Genomic DNA, 16,593 nt, shown 5'->3' with positions numbered 1-16,593 from the left:
AAATTGCCTTCACTGTGCCTGTAAAAAAGATCAAGGCCTACCGTTTTCCAAACGCAAAACGTCACTGTACATAAAAAAGTAGTTGTCATTGGCACAATACCAGCAATTGGCATAGAGATTGCAAATGTTCAACGTAGGATTGTGTTTTGTCTCAATGTGTGACTTATTTTTGTGGCACAAAATATGGTTCACATAAAATACAGTTTCGAGTACCAAAACGTTCGTTGGCCTCATCCCTCGCTACACTACAAAACTGATTATCACCACAGATAACAGGTTAAGCCTTTTTGAGGGAGCATCTCTTATATACTAACCATTGTTTTCAATATTACCCTGTGAAATCTAAGTACTCTCCAAGGCCCATGCAATTTTAGAAAATGTAATATGTAATAAATTCAAAAGTGTTAATATTCTGACACCTTTTTTTCAGTAACAGGCATTAGATCTACAACCAAAGGTAAGTACACTTCACCTTTTTTTATTTTGGGCCATTCAAGGAGCCCTGCAAATTTATATGCATACTCATGAACTTTTAAATACACTGGTCTGTGAGAAGTTGCAAAATTTCAGAATTCTGAACATGCAGAATCTCTACACCCAAATGAAGCAAAAACGATTAATATGTCAAAACAAAAGGTTTAACGGATCATTTTATGTTCATTACCCGAAACACTGTTTGGAAACACTTACGCACCATTTTATGAAAATGACCATTTCTTTTATCGTTGGAACAAAGCACATGTGGTAAATAATATATTGTGTTATGCTAAGAGTCAGTATTTTGCCTCAAGCCTTTAGGACATGGTATAGAAAATATAAAGAGAAGTTCAATTTTTATACGCTTGGATCAGTGGGAACAGTTGTTTTATTTTCCAAAAAGACCGTATTCAATCAAACAATCGACTAAAGTCAGGACCTCATCCATTCTGTTTGCAATATAAAAATAATAATTAAAATATCACAATTGAGTATACATAACTAACAGAGAAATTATTAACGGCCGACTGCATACCATGTGAATGAAAATAGTGAAAAAAGGTTTCAAACAGCTTTCCGCCGATAATACCCAAGAATAAGCACACACAAAAAATTGTTTACTTTCATACTAGGACATTTGATGCCCTAAAATCTTTAGAATTCAAACTGCATTTTTTCTTTTTATTTGCACAATCAGTATATTTAAAAAACAGAAAGTAACAACGTGTTTAAGGATAGCTTAGAATGTGCCTTCTTCCGAAGCAGTCTCTACGACAGTAACCGTGTTAAGGCACTATAGTTAGGAACGGCTACTCTAGGAAACTAGGTAAGAAGGGTCATTTTATTTTTGATAGAAACGCTAATACATCACTACAGAAAAATCAAATCCAATACAGAGGTTGACTTTTACTCATTCAAAGTTTTGAGATTTCCACCCTGGGTAATATTTTTGAATTTGTGAATTGCCCGTGCATTAGATGTCGCTGTCTTTGTGGTAGTTGTAGTTGAAAAATATTTGTAAAAATTTTAATTGATATATGCACAAAGCAAACTTCTGGCAAACATTCATAGGGTTATATTCTGTAGTATATTCAGATGCCCTTATCTGTGTTTCTTGTGGCTTTTACTAAATTTTGAAACTTTAAAGGTCACAACCATTTATCATTCGAAAAATATTTGAGTAAAAATTCAAACTGCTCCTTAAAAGCAAAGTGCCCTTTAATTCATCTTCATTATTCTGGCAACGTGTTCAGAATGTTACCTTTACTCAATCTTCATCAGGATAAGCAAAGCTTACCTTTTTCGCATCCTTATTTTTCCCTAAGTAGCCTCATTGTTTACAGTAGTAAATTGCCAATTTGAGTGGTGTCTTGTGATTACTCTGTATGCAAAGTGTACTAACAATGCCTCTTCTTGCTTAGAAGAAACAATTGCAATTAACGATTTGAAGACACAAATTTAGTCAATAAGTGTTGAAGTACTTCCATGGAAATATACAAAAAAGTATTATTACGAAAGCTTTTTCTAGCGAACCCTACTAAACTCACAAGTAACTATTTTGGCCATTACAATCATGTTTCGACTATACGATTTTTGAAAGAATAAAAAAGGTCTAACCCCTTTTATTAAAATTTGTAACGTTAAGGAAAACAAAAATAATCTGAAATATTCTTGGTTTAATAAAAAGACCATTCAACAAACGCGTAATGCAGTCGAAGCAAAGATGCCGCCTGTCTCAATGAGCATTCCAAGTTAGCTGTTTAACAGAAATATCCCATACAGTTCTGTGATGTCGGCGGTACCAAGTATTGGAAATCTTCACAAAAAAGCCCTTCTCCCCCCGTGAAAATGGGAAGAGCATTTCTAACAAGAAATCATAATTTCCAGCTTCATTTCTGACTAGATTCACAGATTCTAGTTGGAATTGACAGCTTCTAACCAGAAAAATTCTGAAGTCTAGCTAGAAATGATTATTTCCAACTTGCAGGTTTTTTTTCTTCCAGCTAGACTGAGAAATGCTAGCTGGAAGTAATAGCTGCCAGCCGGAACAAAATCTCGATCCAACTAGAAATGAACTAGAAACTGAATTTCTAGTTGGAAGAATGTCCAGCTAGAAAAACTTTGTACTAGAAACTGAATTTCTAGCTAGAAACGATGTCAAGCTAGAAAAAATTTTGTACTAGAAACTGAATTTCTAGCTAGAATCAATGTTCAGATAGAAAAAAAAAACTTGTATATCCAGCTGCTTAAGCAGTTGCCTTCGTTGCTATTTATACCTCTAGGAGTGCAAACAGGAAATGGGTTGGAATACTTTAAGCTAGCTTGGCTACCTGATGTTGCAACTGCCGTGGTTGCTTAAGAATTCATTCTCTTGTTCCTTTTCGTACATCTAGAGGGAGATTAGTCTGGCACACATGCCAGCATCTAAATGTGAAGCACAGACTTACTTATTAAAACTTTCAGAGAAAACTAAAAACAAAATTTTTTGTAGCTATTCTGTAAACGTATGCTATTTTACTAGTCTCAGCACAAACTGCAAGTAAAAAATACTCTTTTTTTGTGTCCAGTAAGTTTGGGAAGAAGTTTGTAAGATGTCTGCATAGATGTAGACAACTGTGCTTGCAGATTTTCAGCATTAAGAAACAACATTCAGGGAATCCCAACTGCCAGTGAAAAAGTAGTGCTGCTTATTGCTTGCTTTCATCACTTACTGTTCAAAAACGAGAGCAGAAAGCAGAGCACACTAGCAATGCACTCATTCTCCAAAGTGAAGGTTAGACTGGAAAGTACTGGTGCCATTTAATACAGAGCACATAATTACATAAGGAGGCAGAACAAATGCTTTAATTCTACACAACTGCATTCATCAGTACAGCGCACATAGCAACACCAAGACAACCTATAAATGTACACCCTACACAAGTGCTGCTGTTCTTCGGCCACATCCCATTTGAAAGCATGTTATCAGACAATTTTTTTTTCATCACTAGTCAGGTGAGGGAAATCCGCAGTCATGTCGTAACACGTACAGATCACAACTCTATGCAGTTCAAGCATTTGGTCATGACAAGTCCATTGCACACATGAAGGATCACAAATGCACTATCACAATATCAAATTGTCCTTAAAGAGGCACAAAAGTCTGCTCCTCCATGCAAAGTAGGTGGTACGCAAGTAAAAAAAAAACTTGCTGCTACAAGCTTTCCAGTAAAAAAGCACCTATTTTAAGCCTGCTTCAAAATGACAACAATGTATTGAAATACTTTTTTACAGCTCACTTGTGGGTTTCTGAACTAGGAACAGGTCACCCACCTTTTTTTATTTCATTTTTATTGGCTCAAACAAATGTTCCCACAACAACACAGCAAACTTTCTAAATACTTCACTGGTTTAACACAATTACATGGAGTCAAGTTTATGCTACAAACTGCACAGAAAAAAATATAGGAAAAACAAACATGAAAATTACTTTGCATGTTTTTAGACAAACACCAGCGAAAGTGCAACAATTTTGTTGTTGGCGACCTCCCAATATTGCCCAAAAGGTTACACAAAAAATGCAACACACAGTTTGTTTTTAACAGGCATGCAGTGAGGCATTCCGGGGCAACTGTGAGAAGCACACGTTAGCGCAATACCAGATTCGGCTACATTCATGCAATGCTGCATTTCTTGGCTATGGCTTAACACTATTTTTGTAGGACACCAATTACATTTTCAAATGCACTAGTTTTACCTTAGGTACACCATGTTATACTAACACACACTTTGTTGCAAACTGGAAACGTTTTCAACTTTTTGTTCAACCAGATTTCGATTCTCTGCCATCTGAGTTGCGACTCAAATTTAGAACAAAAATGACCGGTGCTCAATGGGACTGCTGACTGAAGTTACGTATCGCTGCAAAAGATTGGTCACCTGAATATGCCAATTGGACCATCTGGCCATCACACCTTCATAGAAAGAATTAGCATCACTAGCGAGAATGCTGATAAATGGTTGACCCCGATTTTGCACCAATTACCAGTAGTTCATCATCATTAGTTATTCTGAAGGGCCCTGACAGGGTATTACATAATGGGGGGGGGTCAACCAAGCATATATAAAGGCAAACTAGTTAGTGGGTACATACAAAGTATGTACCAGCTAGCTCAGCAACAAGTTTTGTTATACAAATGCATTTGCAACCAAGAACACAAAGCAAAATAGAATCCAAAAAGTGCAGTTACAGTGCAACAATAACAATATAACTGGTTACACAACAACTAATAGCTGAATTTCAAAGTAATTTTACAGCATAAAAGAAACACACATATCCCTTGAAGAAACTGACATCACGACAGTGTTGAAAGCTTCATTGTAATGATACTACGGCGCGCCTCATCACCTGCGTTGTGTCGGCGTGTTAAACCCTACAATCAATCAATCCAGAATAATGATGCCACATGCCTTTTTTAATGTGCCTTCAAGAACCTACACTTCTATTATAGGCCCGTAGAGACATCCTATGACCATGTATACTTGTTTGGCAGGTCACTAAAATACATTTTGCCTGCAAATGAAATATATGCACATGGGCGAATGTACTTATCTATAATGTACAAGTTCTTCTCTCTCCTTTTCCGTGCAAGTTGGATGTGTTTACATAGCATGACAGCTTCCGTAGAGTAGACGCTCGACAAAATTAAAAACTTTCGTCTGCCAGATGGTTCTCTGTAGGACAAAAGCTTCTCTACTTTCGCGTGCGTGCCATCTTTCAGAAGTACAGCTGTACAGTCAACTCGTAAGTGCCGGCTGTATTTTTCGGAGCAAATGATAATACGGCCAACCTTCAGTCTTTCATATTCCAAAAGCTCATCTCCTTGCTGTCGCGGCACCGAAAAGTCTGAGCTCTCTCCAACAGCCCCAGGCTTTCCGAGAGGAATCATTTCCTCTTGGTCGTGGTTGACCGTTTCTTCGATTCCGATGAGTGCTAGTGCATGCTCACTTGCAACAGCTCGTAAAGAGACAAAGCTGCTGTGCAGCAGGAGACGTGTGGCTATCTGAAGTGCCACGCCGTTTGATGATGTTACGAGCTTGAGTAACCTACCCATGTTTGATTCGAATGAAAAACATGAGTGGGCCCAAAGTGGCCCAAAAAGGTGAGCTGACTTTGCTAAGTGCAAAAGCTGATGCACATTGTAGGTCATGTGGTTTTCTTCATAGAGAAACTGCAGACGTACAACAAATTGTGCAAGGAGCTTGCTGCTCTGCTCGACATCGCTGTCAGTGATGGAATCCTTCAGAAGAAGGTACACTCCAGCAACGAGAAGACCCCAATGCTCCACATACTCATCCTCCAGTATACCACTAATGCACGGTACACTGTAATGAAGCAGCCAATGCTGCCATTCAGAAGCCTTCCAGTTACCCCTTGCATGAAGGGATCTAGGCTGCCTGTTCACACACTGTGGCATCCTGATGGAACACAGCCTCTCATTTAAAAGTGCCAGTAAAGAGGTTCGTGTACCTTCGTAGAATCCTCCAGCCTCTGTCAACCACACATCAGTTATCTGTCGTGTCACTCCAAGCAGAACGCAGTGCATATAATCTGGGCACCATGCCCAGATAGCACTGAATCCCGGCAGATTAATAAATGGTGACACTGCCTTCACACCACGCACAGAAGCCAAGGAGTCATCCTGGCATAGAGATCTCATGTCGGATATGGCCTCTTCATCCGTCCTGTCCGCAAATGGCGTGCTGACACAGTATTTTACAACACCTGAGAAAGGGAATGTGAGAGAAAAAAAAAAGAAACGAGTATTTTTTACTGCAATTATTTGCACCATGAGCAAATTCTGAGCTCGAGATAACAAAGCCTTACAAAAATTTAAAATAACGGTGTAACAAGCATGCATTTTATGTTTCAAAGCCATTAAATGGCAATGCATGGTTTCTAACAACACGAGAAATAGTGGCCAAAGGTTTCTGGTTACTTGACCTGATGCCCAATACACACATTCACTATGTGGTAGTGGGAATTGTTTAAAATTACTGCAAGGGAAAACGCAACTAAAAAAAGGGCGGGTACATAAGCCCTTGAATAAACAAGTAGTACAGCTGGATGCCACACTCAGTCTGTTAGTGCTTCAAAGAATTCTTGGGGGAGTTTATGTAGTGAAGGGCTACGGATAAATTTTGACCAAATGGAAATTTTCAATCCGTGCTGCAATGTCAACATGCAGGTTTTGCAGCTTTTTTACCATCATCTAAAAAGCGGCGGCCGCCGCCAAGACCGCACCTGTGACCTTGGGCTCACAATGTCTTAGCCACAAAGCTCTTACTGCTTGAAGGCCTACTTACCATCAACTTTGGTGCCTGGATGGTAGCACCAGCTGCACCCATAGTAGCCATTGTACTGCATCATCTGCTGCATGGCAGCTTTTGCGGGTGCATCTGCACAACAGCAGACACAAAACACCTGCAAAATAAATGTATCTGGTAATGTGTATACATATCACAGTAAAATTTGACTCCAGTTCAACAAAATGTTAAATTACTAGAACGTAAAATAGAAAAGCTGTTACCTTAGAGTGGACTGTGCCATCTGCAGATTCCCAAGTGATGCCCCTTTCATTGAGTACTTCCAGCTGGGTTACAAAAGCTTGCAGCAGCAGCATCATGTTCGGGTGCTCGTTGCCATACCACAGTAAAGGTGTCATCACATTCATCGAACGAAGAATAGGTGGAAGCTCATTCAATGTCAACTGAACAGGCCAAATGCTATACTTAGCAGATTTAAAAACTGGGCTACCATCGGAATTCACAGTGAACGTGAGATCGTCTCTTGCCATGTTGTTCTGCTTACGCATGTTGCTGTAGTGCTTGCCATCCGTGATGTCATTCATGTCTGAAGGGTCAGCATTGGCCGCAACTCTTTTTAAGGTTGACAGGACTGCAGAACTTGCGGCTTTGCTCGACAGGACAGAAATAATCTGTTTTTCGAGAGGCAAGCTCACAAAGAAGCTCCCCGTCCGCACAAGGTAGCACCCTTTGTAGGATTTGTGGCACACATCACACTCTACTTCTAGCTGTTTGCGCTCCTGTAGGCTTCCTGTTGTCACTGCTAGAAGCGTCTTGCAGTCCATACAGTAGAAATGGAATTTTATGTCCGCCAGGTCCACGCCGCAGAGTTTCTTGAACAGAAACTTGCTCTCTGGAAACACCTTTTTTCCTAAAAGGTTGTTAAAAAGCTTCTGCACGGCTTCAATAGCACTCCACGAGAGCCCATACTTTAGTGCGAAATCTAGAAGCATCATGTATGCATCACCGCGCGTAAGCTCTGCCGAGTCTGCGAAAGGCAGGCCGAATTCGGCAGTATTGAAAAAACTGCTCGGTTGAGGGCTTGGTTCCGCGGGCTCCGGGTGCGGTGCACTGGGCTCAAAACAGCCCTCGTCAAAAGCCCCTTCGATCTCGTCAACGTCGAAATCGTCAACGTCAAAATCATCAAAGTCGAACGCGTCAACGTCGAACGCGTCGTCTTCGCACTCGTCGACCTCATACTTGTCAACTTTGCCATCAAGCTCCTCTTCATCGTCGCTGAAGACGCTGGAGAGCAATAATCCATGTTGGTCACCGTTATCGGCACTCCTGAGGTGCTGCTGTGCATTTGACGAAGTCGACGAACTGGCTTGTGATGGTACGGCAACACGTTGCCTAGAAGCTGACGAAGTATTCCCGTTTTTCAGCGTCCATTTCGTTGCTTTCGGAACAGATGCACTTGACCCGGGATCCAAATACGTTTTCCGCCTCTTCGCTGGAGCCATCGCATGCCCCAACTTCTGCGCTCGCAGCTCACGCGAAGAGATGTCAAACAAAGAAGTTTTGTTCCTCGCGTGCGAAGAGTTCGAACGTTCGAACAAGCCGACGCCGCATGTATACACAATGCTTGCCGTCAGTCAAAAAGGGAAGAAAGTTTGGGCTTGGTATTGTTTGACTGCGCCGCATTGCGGGGATTACGCCAAATTCGCTCTTCAGCTGTATAAGGCAATCGGTACGCTAATGCGCGCGTTGTTGCGGGTAGTCATGAAAACCTTGCGTTTAACCGGTGGTAAAAAAAAAGCGAATGATAAGGTGTATTGTTTTGCGAGCTGAAATGCTGAAAACTTTTCTTTCCTCCATGGCTGAAACTATGCGAAGCCAGGAGGAGCCACATGAAGAATTCCGCATATAAACACAGCCGCGCTACTTCTTTTTCTGCGGAGCTAATGTTGGGCACTCAATATGTGGTCTTGGGTCATAAAAAAAGCATTTGACACACTATGTTTTGTATCAATCAAAATTATTTAATTTATGTTGCACACAAACGGTGCTTAATGGGCAAGCACAAATTTTTGGCAGCAGCGGACTACATTTTGGCGCGCCTTTAAGTTGCACACTCTGGTAGAACGTGTTCCTGGGCCAGGTGCTATCCGTCTCTTCGCCTCTGCTTTACCCAAGAGAGAGCGCGTGAGCTTTTGATGTTGCAACCATGTTCGCTCTTGTGAGATTTGTGGAGGATTTCGCGGACAACACGCTGCAGGTGATTCCTGTTGATGATATAGAAGACTTTCACCCGAAAAACGACACCGATTTTGACAGTAAGGCCACTTATTCGGCCTACTGGAACGACAAAAAGAATGACACCAACAGCGGCTACTTCATTGTACAGATACTGAGGCTAGCCGGTAAGTTACGTTTGTTTTATCAGTTCAATTAGTTTTTCCTAGCACTTCATTCATGCATTGCAAAGCGCATTGGCGTCATTGTTTCTGGACTTCGTGAACTTGCCCGGAAATGTGGACGCTGCTAGACCTAGCCTCTTTGTTACGCCAAACACGGATTTCTCCCGCAGAAATAGCTGCAAGTCGGAAATCACGTCGCGTGCATAAATGCAGTTGCACGCATTTTCAGCGGAGGATTATGGGGAGCTTGGGTACAGAAGCACGTTTCAGGTCGCTCTTGCATAGATAGCGTCAGCTGCCCTTAATTTTCTCAATTTGCTTTCTCAGTTCAATCAATCGGTGATCGTTTACGTTATTTTCATATCTATTCAGGGACCGAATTCTGTAAATTATGGCGGCCGCCTCGTTGAAATGACGCAGTGATGACGTGAAAAGTTTTCTTTGTTCGTTAGTCCTGCGTTAATCCTGAAAGAACCAAATTGAAAACGTGGGCCGCGACTCGCTTTTCACCGCAAGCGAAGCTCCGCTCCGCTATTTGTTTTGGCTGTCGTCTTCCCTCAAGACTCCCCAACACAGAAAAGACGTTTCTCACGCTAGCAAAACGTAATTTCAAAGTGGTGGCCGCCGTTTTACGGAATTCGGCCTCAGGTTATGTGTATAACATGATTAAGCGGCATTTGAAATCAGAATGCGGCATGCCTACATTATATAAATCATTAATTTCTTAGCCGATCTTTTGCAGGATGCGTGGAAATCTCACTTTTGCAGTTTTAAATGAGTAATTGCAGCGGCTTTCTTAGTTTTGTTGATGTCGCCTTGTAAAGCATTCCTTAAAACCGTGTTGCAGAGACAGTTGAAGAAATGGACGAGAAGAGGCTGAAAAAGCGAGTCATCCTCCCACCCATTGACCGGATGGAAGTTTTGGATGAAGAAGAAGCCAGCCTCCACAACCACAAAAGAATCCTGACCCAGGTTGGCCGTTTTCATTTTCATGTGTCTATTTTGTTCTTGCTGTCTTGTATGTTGCTGGACAATGTGAGGCTGCGCAATTGCTCTGTCACCTTTGTTTCAACAGCTGTTTTTTATAGGAATCAAAGAAAAAGAGGAAAAACCAGGCTGTTGCGAAGAAGTTGCAGTGCCAGGCCATCATGAAACAGCACATGAGTCACGCCGTTGCCACGCTCCAGCAGTCAAAGACTGCGCAGGTATCTTTACCATTATCTTCGTAATAGAAGTAAACCTAACAAGCACTGTGATCTTCCTAGGCTGAGCATCCACTGCATGGCTGCACAAGTGGTGGCAGAGGAGAAGGCGGCGAGCGGGACCAGAGTAGAGCCGTGCCATACCGGAGCCATGCCAACTTTGGCAAGAAGGTGCTGTGATGTCTGGTTGGGTATTATACTCATGTTTGTGAAAGACTGATTGGTGAAATTATGCCTGGGGCATTTGTGGCCCATGGTGTTAATATATTGCTCATTTGCACATTTCCCCTAGTCGTAAAAGTCGCACCATTTGTATTTGCAGGTGAAACGGAAGAGGACATTCATTGTGGAGTCCGACTCCGATGCCGACAACAGCACAGAGTCAGCTAGTGCACTGAGACGAGCGGAACAAGAGGCCCAGTTTTGGCGCCAACAGTTCCGCCGCGAGCAGCGACTCAGCACAACGCTGCAGGGGCACATAGAGTTCCTCGAGAAGAAGTTGGAGCAGAAGCTCACGTCAAGTACATCGTTTAAGGCATTTCTCTTTAATATAATGCCTGTATCCCAACTAATAATTGTCTTTTTTTCCAGTCCACATGACGTTGCAGGACATGAGCCAGACTGGTAAGCATACAAGCCTACTTAGACTAGCATATGCATATAGCGCATGTATGTGATTCCGGAGCTATGGCACAGAACCAGTTTTGTACAGTACACAGGAGGTGACCAGCCTTGCTCTTGGTGTTGCTGTCACAATTGTTTTCTGGTTACTTTTCACTTGATGATTAAATCTAAAACTTTTTGAGTCCCAAATGTGCCACACTACTGAGTACAATTTTTTTGTGTGTGGTTTAGAACGCCCGCAGCGATCCAGTCTGCTGCGAGCCAGCCCACCGCCGACCAGCCCACCGCCGCCCAGCCCACCGCCGCCCAGCCCACCGCTACCAAGCCCACCGCCACCCAGCTTACTGCGAGCCAGCCCACCGCCAGCCGTGGTCTTGAAAGGTACATTACAGTAGTTTTCCCTTTTGCAAAGCACTTGCATTGAGTATTTGGCATTTTCCTAAAGTCTGCCTTGGTGCTCTGTTCTGTCCTTGATGCAGCTCTGGTGCCACTCCAGTTCCTGCCCCTCACGCTGCCACACCCGGAGAAGAGTTTGGGGACTTTTCCGAGACAGGCGATGGGCGTGTAAGTTGTTTTCAGTAATATTCCTCATTAGTTGATATGCATTATTTATGTCGATATGCATTATATGTGTCATTTTATGTCGTGTGATTTTTTTCAGTTCCACCTGTGCGGTGGCGTTCTAATTGGAAAAGATCAAGATGCCAAAATCTTCGCCCACAAAAAGGGCACAATTATGGTGCGCGATACAGCGCAGGTCATTTGGGGCCTTGATGTCCTTGCCCAGCAAAGTGTTGGTGGCAAGGTCGCTCCCAAGAAGCGTGGGAGTGAGAGTGTGCCGTTCAGGCAGCTCACTCCAGCAAAGGTTGACGTCCTCTACGGTCAGGACCTTACTTTCAAACAGAAGCATGCAGTGCCTAGTGATCTTGTTCCTAATGACAATGTTTTTGCTATTTTATATTTTTCAGCCTGCCTTGACCACTGGGCAACACTGCACAGTGAAGACGTGGCTGTACTGAAACACTCTGTGCCACGAATACTGACAAGCAAAATTCAGGACGTGAAGAAAAAGCTGCAGCTTTGCTCGGCCACCAGAAGCGTCGCAACCCCAGCTGCTGCATCCCCGACTGCTGCAACGCCGACTGCAAGCACCGAACCCTCAAGCGCCCTTGCACAAAGTACCAAGCCAACTACGCAAAATGAGGCAGAGTGACAAGGACAAATAAAGGATCAAACAACAAGTCACTGACCTTTGTGTTTTTGTGCAGCTATAGGCTTTAATAAGCTGTGCTGTGATGTTTTATTTAGCTACAAAGATTTTATGGTAGGCTGGAAAGCCAACAATTTCTAGCTAGAAATTGCCAGATTTCAGCTGGGAAAAAAGGAATTTCTTACTAGAAATATCGAAATTCCAGCTAGAAATTCAGGTAATTCTAGCTAGAAAAATAATTTCTAGCTGGAAGTTAAGGTGGGAATTGGGGTGTTCCAGCTAGCTTTCCAACTGGTTTCCATGCTTGTTCTAACAAGAAAACGTCTATTTCTAGCTAGAAAGGAAGCTAGAAATTTCACCAATCCAGCTTCACTTTTCTAGTTGGGAACTTTTCGAGCTAGAAAAATTCCGCCTATTTTCTAGCTAGAAATATTTCTTGCTAGAAAAAATTTCTGGTTCAATAATCCAACTAGAAAAAAAAAATCATTTTCACCTGGGTCCCCCTGTCACCTGTCAAAGTCTAGAGGTGAGACATTCACAAGGGACTTTGTGATATCTGGCTGCTTAGACAAAATTCCTAGAAATACATAAATCATAGACTCCACCACAATTAAGTAATTGGGTATCACTTGATTGTTTACTCGTGTTCTTTTTCCCTTTTTTCTAGCAACTGAAAGCAGTTCGAAAGACAATGGTAAGGAAGAAGATTCATTCTTGGGAATATTATTCGTTGGATAGCCAATGCATTGAATGTGGTATCTTAAAATATACAGCAACAAAAAAATGACCCACAGCTTCACTCTTGTGAAATATAAACTTACTACTCATGATAAAAATCAATGCTAAATATTGCCCAAATATTGACAAGCTCAAAATTGCCTTCACTGCGCCTGTAAAAAAGATCAAGGCCTATAGTTTTCCAAATGCAAAACATCACTGTACATAAAAAAGCAGTTGTCATTGGCACAATACCAGCAATTGGCTTAGAGATTGCAAATGTTCAACGTAGAATTGTGTTTTGTCTCAATGTGTGACTTAGTTTTGTAGCACAAAATATGGTTCACATAAAATACAGTTTCAAGTACCAAAACGTTCGTTGGCCTCATCCCTCGCTACACTACAAAACTGATTATCACCACAGATAATAAGTTAAGCCTTTTTGAGGAAGCATCCCTTATATACTAACCATTGTTTTCAATATTACCCTGTGAAATCTAAGTACTCTCCAAAGCCCAATGCAATTTTAGAAAATGTAATATGTAATACATTCACAAGTGTTAATATTCTGCCACCTCTTTTTCAGTAACAGGCGTTAGATCTACAACCAAAGGTGAGTACACTTCACCTTTTTTTATTTCGGGCCATTCAAGGTGCCCTGGACTGTACTATGCATACTCGAGAACTTTTAAATACACTGGTCTGTGAGAAGTTGCAAAATTTCAGAAATCTGAACATGCAGTTTCTTATGGGCAATCTCGACACCCAAATGAAGCAAAAACGAATATGTCAACACAAAAGGTTTAACAGATCATTTTATGTTCATTACCCAAAACACTGTTTGGAAACACTTACGCACAATTTTATGTAAATGACCATTTATTTTATCGTTGTAACAAAGCACATGTGGTGAATAATATATTGTGCTATGCTAAGAGTCAGTATTTTGCCTCAAGCCTTTAGGACATGGTAGAGAAAATATAATGAGAAGTTCAATTTTGATATGCTTGGATCAGTGGGAATACTTCATCAGGATAAGCAAAGCTTACCTTTTTCGCATCCTTATTTTTCCCTAAGTAGCCTCATTGTTTACAGTAGTAAATTGCCAATTTGAGTGGTGTCTTGTGATTGCTCTGAATGCAAAGTGTACTAACAATGCCTCTTCTTGCTTAGAAGAAACAATTGCAATTAACGATTTGAAGACACAAATTTAGTCAATAAGTGTTGAAGTACTTCCATGGAAATATACAAAAAAGTATTATTACGAAAGCTTTTTCTAGCGAACCCTACTAAACTCACAAGTAACTGTTTTGGCCATTACAATCATGTTTTGACTATACGATTTTTGAAAGAATAAAAAAGGTCTAACCCCTTTTACAAAATTTGTAACGTTAAGGAAAACAAAAATAATCTGAAATATTAATGGTTTAATAAAAAGACCATTCAACAAACGCGTAATACAGTCGAAGCAAAGATGCCGCCTGTCTCAATGAGCATTCCAAGTTAGCTGTTTAACAGAAATATCCCATACTGTTCTGTGATGTCGGCGGTACCAGGTATTGGAAATCTTCACAAAAAAGTCCTTCTCCCCCTGTCACTTGTCAAAGTGTAGAGGTGTGACATTCACAAGGGAATTTGTGATATCTGGCTGCTTAGACAAAATTCCAAGAAATACATATATCATACACTGTACCACACTTAAGTAATTGGGTATCACTTGATTGTTTAATCGTGTTCTTTTTCTCTTATTTCTAGCAACTGAAAGCAGTTCGAAAGACCATGGTAAGCAAGAGGATTCATTCTTGGGAATATTATTCGTTTGATAGCCAACGCATTGAGTGTGGTATCTTAAAAGATACAGCAACAATAAATGATCCACAGCTTCACTCTTGTGGAACATAAACTTACTACTCGTGATAAAAAGCAATGCTAAATATTGCCCAAATATTGACCAGCTTAAAATTGCCTTCACTGCGCCTGTAAAAAAGATCAAGGCCTACCGTTTTCCAAGCGCAAAACGTCACTGTACATAAAAAAGTATTTGTCATTGGCACAATGACAGCAATTGGCTTAGAGATTGCAAATGTTCAACGTAGGATTGTGTTTTGTCTCAATGTGTGACTTATTTTTGTGGCACATAATATGGTTCACATAAAATACAGTTTCGAGTACCAAAACGTTCGTTGGCCTCATCCTTCGCTACACTACAAAACTGATTATCACCACAGATAATAGGTTAAGCCTTTTTGAGGGAGCATCCCTTAAATACTAACCATTGTTTTCAATATTACCCTGTGAAATCTAAGTACTCTCCAAGGCCCATGCAATTTTAGAAAATGTAATATGTAATAAATTCAAAAGTGTTAATATTCTGCCACCTTTTTTTCAGTAACAGGCATTAGATCTACAACCAAAGGTGAGTACGCTTCACCTTTTTTTATTTCGGGCCATTCAAGGAGCCCTGCAATGTACTATGCATACTCATGAACTTTTAAATACACTGGTCTGTGAGAAGTTGCAAAATTTCAGAATTCTGAACATGCAGAATCTCTACACCCAAATGAAGCAAAAACGATTAATATGTCAAAACAGAAGGCTTAACAGATCATTTTATGTTCATTACCCAAAACACTGTTTGAAACACTTACGCACCATTTTATGAAAATGACCCTTTCTTTTATCGTTGGAACAAAGCACATGTGGTAAATAATATATTGTGCTATGCTAAGAGTCAGTATTTTGCCTCAAGCGTTTAAGACATGGTACAGAAAATATAAAGAGAAGTTCAATTTTTATATGCTTGGATCAGTGGGAACAGTTGTTTTATTTTCCAAAAAGACCGTATTCAATCAAACAATCGACTACAGTCAGGACCTCATCCATTCTGTTTGCAATATAAAAATAATAATTAAAATATCACAATTGAGTATACATAACTAAAAGAGAAATTATTAACGGCCGACTGCATACCATGTGAATAAAAATAGTGAAAAAAGGTTTCAAACAGCTTTCCGCCGATAATACCCAAGAATAAGCACACACAAAAAATTGTTTAGTTCCATACTAGGACATTTGATGCCCTAAAATCTTTAGAATTCAAACTGCCTTTTTTCTTTTTTTTTGCACAATCAGTATAATTAAAAAACAGAAAGTAACAACGTGTTTAGGGATAGCTTAGAATGTGCCTTCTTCCAAAGCAGTCTCTACGACAGTAACCGTGTTAAGGCATTATAGTGAGGAACGGCTACTCTGGGAAACTAGGTAAGAAGGGTCATTTTATTTTTGATAGAAACGCTAATACATCACTACAGAAAAATCAAATCCAACTACAGAGGTTGACTTTGACTCATTCAAAGTTTTTAAATTTCCACCCTGGGTAATATTTTTGAATTTGTGAATAGCCCGTGCATTAGGCGTCGCTGTCTTTGTGGTAGTTGTAGTTGAACAATATTTGTAAAAATTTTAATTGATATATGCACAAAGCAAACTTCTGGCAAACATTCATAGGATTATATTCTGCAGTATATTCAGATGCCCTTATCTGTGTTTCTTGTGGCTGTTACTAAATTTTGAAACTTTAAAGGTCACAACCATTTATCATTCGAAAAATATTTGAGTAAAAATTCAAACTGCTCCTTAAAAGCAAAGTGCCCTTTAA

The 16,593-nt window shown here is 40.6% G+C and overlaps 2 protein-coding genes across 2 annotated transcripts; one reads left to right on the top strand and one right to left on the bottom strand.

The window, feature by feature from the left end:
- Positions 1-3,897: 3,897 nt before the first annotated feature.
- LOC144159876 (uncharacterized) lies at positions 3,898-8,339 on the bottom strand. Its single transcript, XM_077691535.1, has 4 exons — positions 7,047-8,339; positions 6,823-6,940; positions 5,080-6,241; positions 3,898-3,904 (listed from the first exon to the last, which is right to left on the bottom strand). Exons 1-4 carry the CDS (start codon positions 8,283-8,285, stop codon positions 3,898-3,900), a joined length of 2,526 nt encoding a protein of 841 aa, XP_077547661.1. The 5' UTR covers positions 8,286-8,339.
- Positions 8,340-8,930: 591 nt separating this feature from the next.
- Positions 8,931-11,480, top strand: LOC144157766 (uncharacterized). Its single transcript, XM_077688533.1, has 7 exons — positions 8,931-9,185; positions 10,030-10,154; positions 10,271-10,387; positions 10,448-10,555; positions 10,707-10,905; positions 10,976-11,008; positions 11,240-11,480. The coding sequence occupies exons 1-7, from the start codon at positions 8,990-8,992 to the stop codon at positions 11,401-11,403; spliced, it is 942 nt and encodes a 313-aa protein (XP_077544659.1). The 5' UTR covers positions 8,931-8,989; the 3' UTR covers positions 11,404-11,480.
- The last annotated feature ends 5,113 nt before the right edge of the window (positions 11,481-16,593 follow it).

The sequence above is a fragment of the Haemaphysalis longicornis genome, unplaced genomic scaffold (assembly GCF_048455015.1).
Source record: "Haemaphysalis longicornis isolate Haplotype H1 unplaced genomic scaffold, Haemaphysalis longicornis Haplotype H1 scaffold_10, whole genome shotgun sequence".
Lineage (NCBI taxonomy): Eukaryota > Metazoa > Arthropoda > Arachnida > Ixodida > Ixodidae > Haemaphysalis > Haemaphysalis longicornis.
Note: the sequence above shows the minus strand (reverse complement) of the source record. Positions and strands in the feature narration are given on the sequence as shown.

What these genes read in the sequence shown, in the direction of transcription:
- LOC144159876 (XM_077691535.1), bottom strand. Translation starts at nt 8,285, where the DNA reads ATGGCTCCAGCGAAGAGGCGGAAAACGTATTTGGATCCCGGGTCAAGT. An exon ending in ATGGCACAGTCCACTCTAAG is followed by an intron (nt 6,941 to 7,046) that starts GTAACAGCTTTT and finishes TTTATTTTGCAG; the next exon opens with GTGTTTTGTGTCTGCTGTTG. An exon ending in TCCAGGCACCAAAGTTGATG is followed by an intron (nt 6,242 to 6,822) that starts GTAAGTAGGCCT and finishes TCCCTTTCTCAG; the next exon opens with GTGTTGTAAAATACTGTGTC.
- LOC144157766 (XM_077688533.1), top strand. Translation starts at nt 8,990, where the DNA reads ATGTTCGCTCTTGTGAGATTTGTGGAGGATTTCGCGGACAACACGCTG. An exon ending in ACAGATACTGAGGCTAGCCG is followed by an intron (nt 9,186 to 10,029) that starts GTAAGTTACGTT and finishes ACCGTGTTGCAG; the next exon opens with AGACAGTTGAAGAAATGGAC. An exon ending in AGCAGTCAAAGACTGCGCAG is followed by an intron (nt 10,388 to 10,447) that starts GTATCTTTACCA and finishes TGATCTTCCTAG; the next exon opens with GCTGAGCATCCACTGCATGG.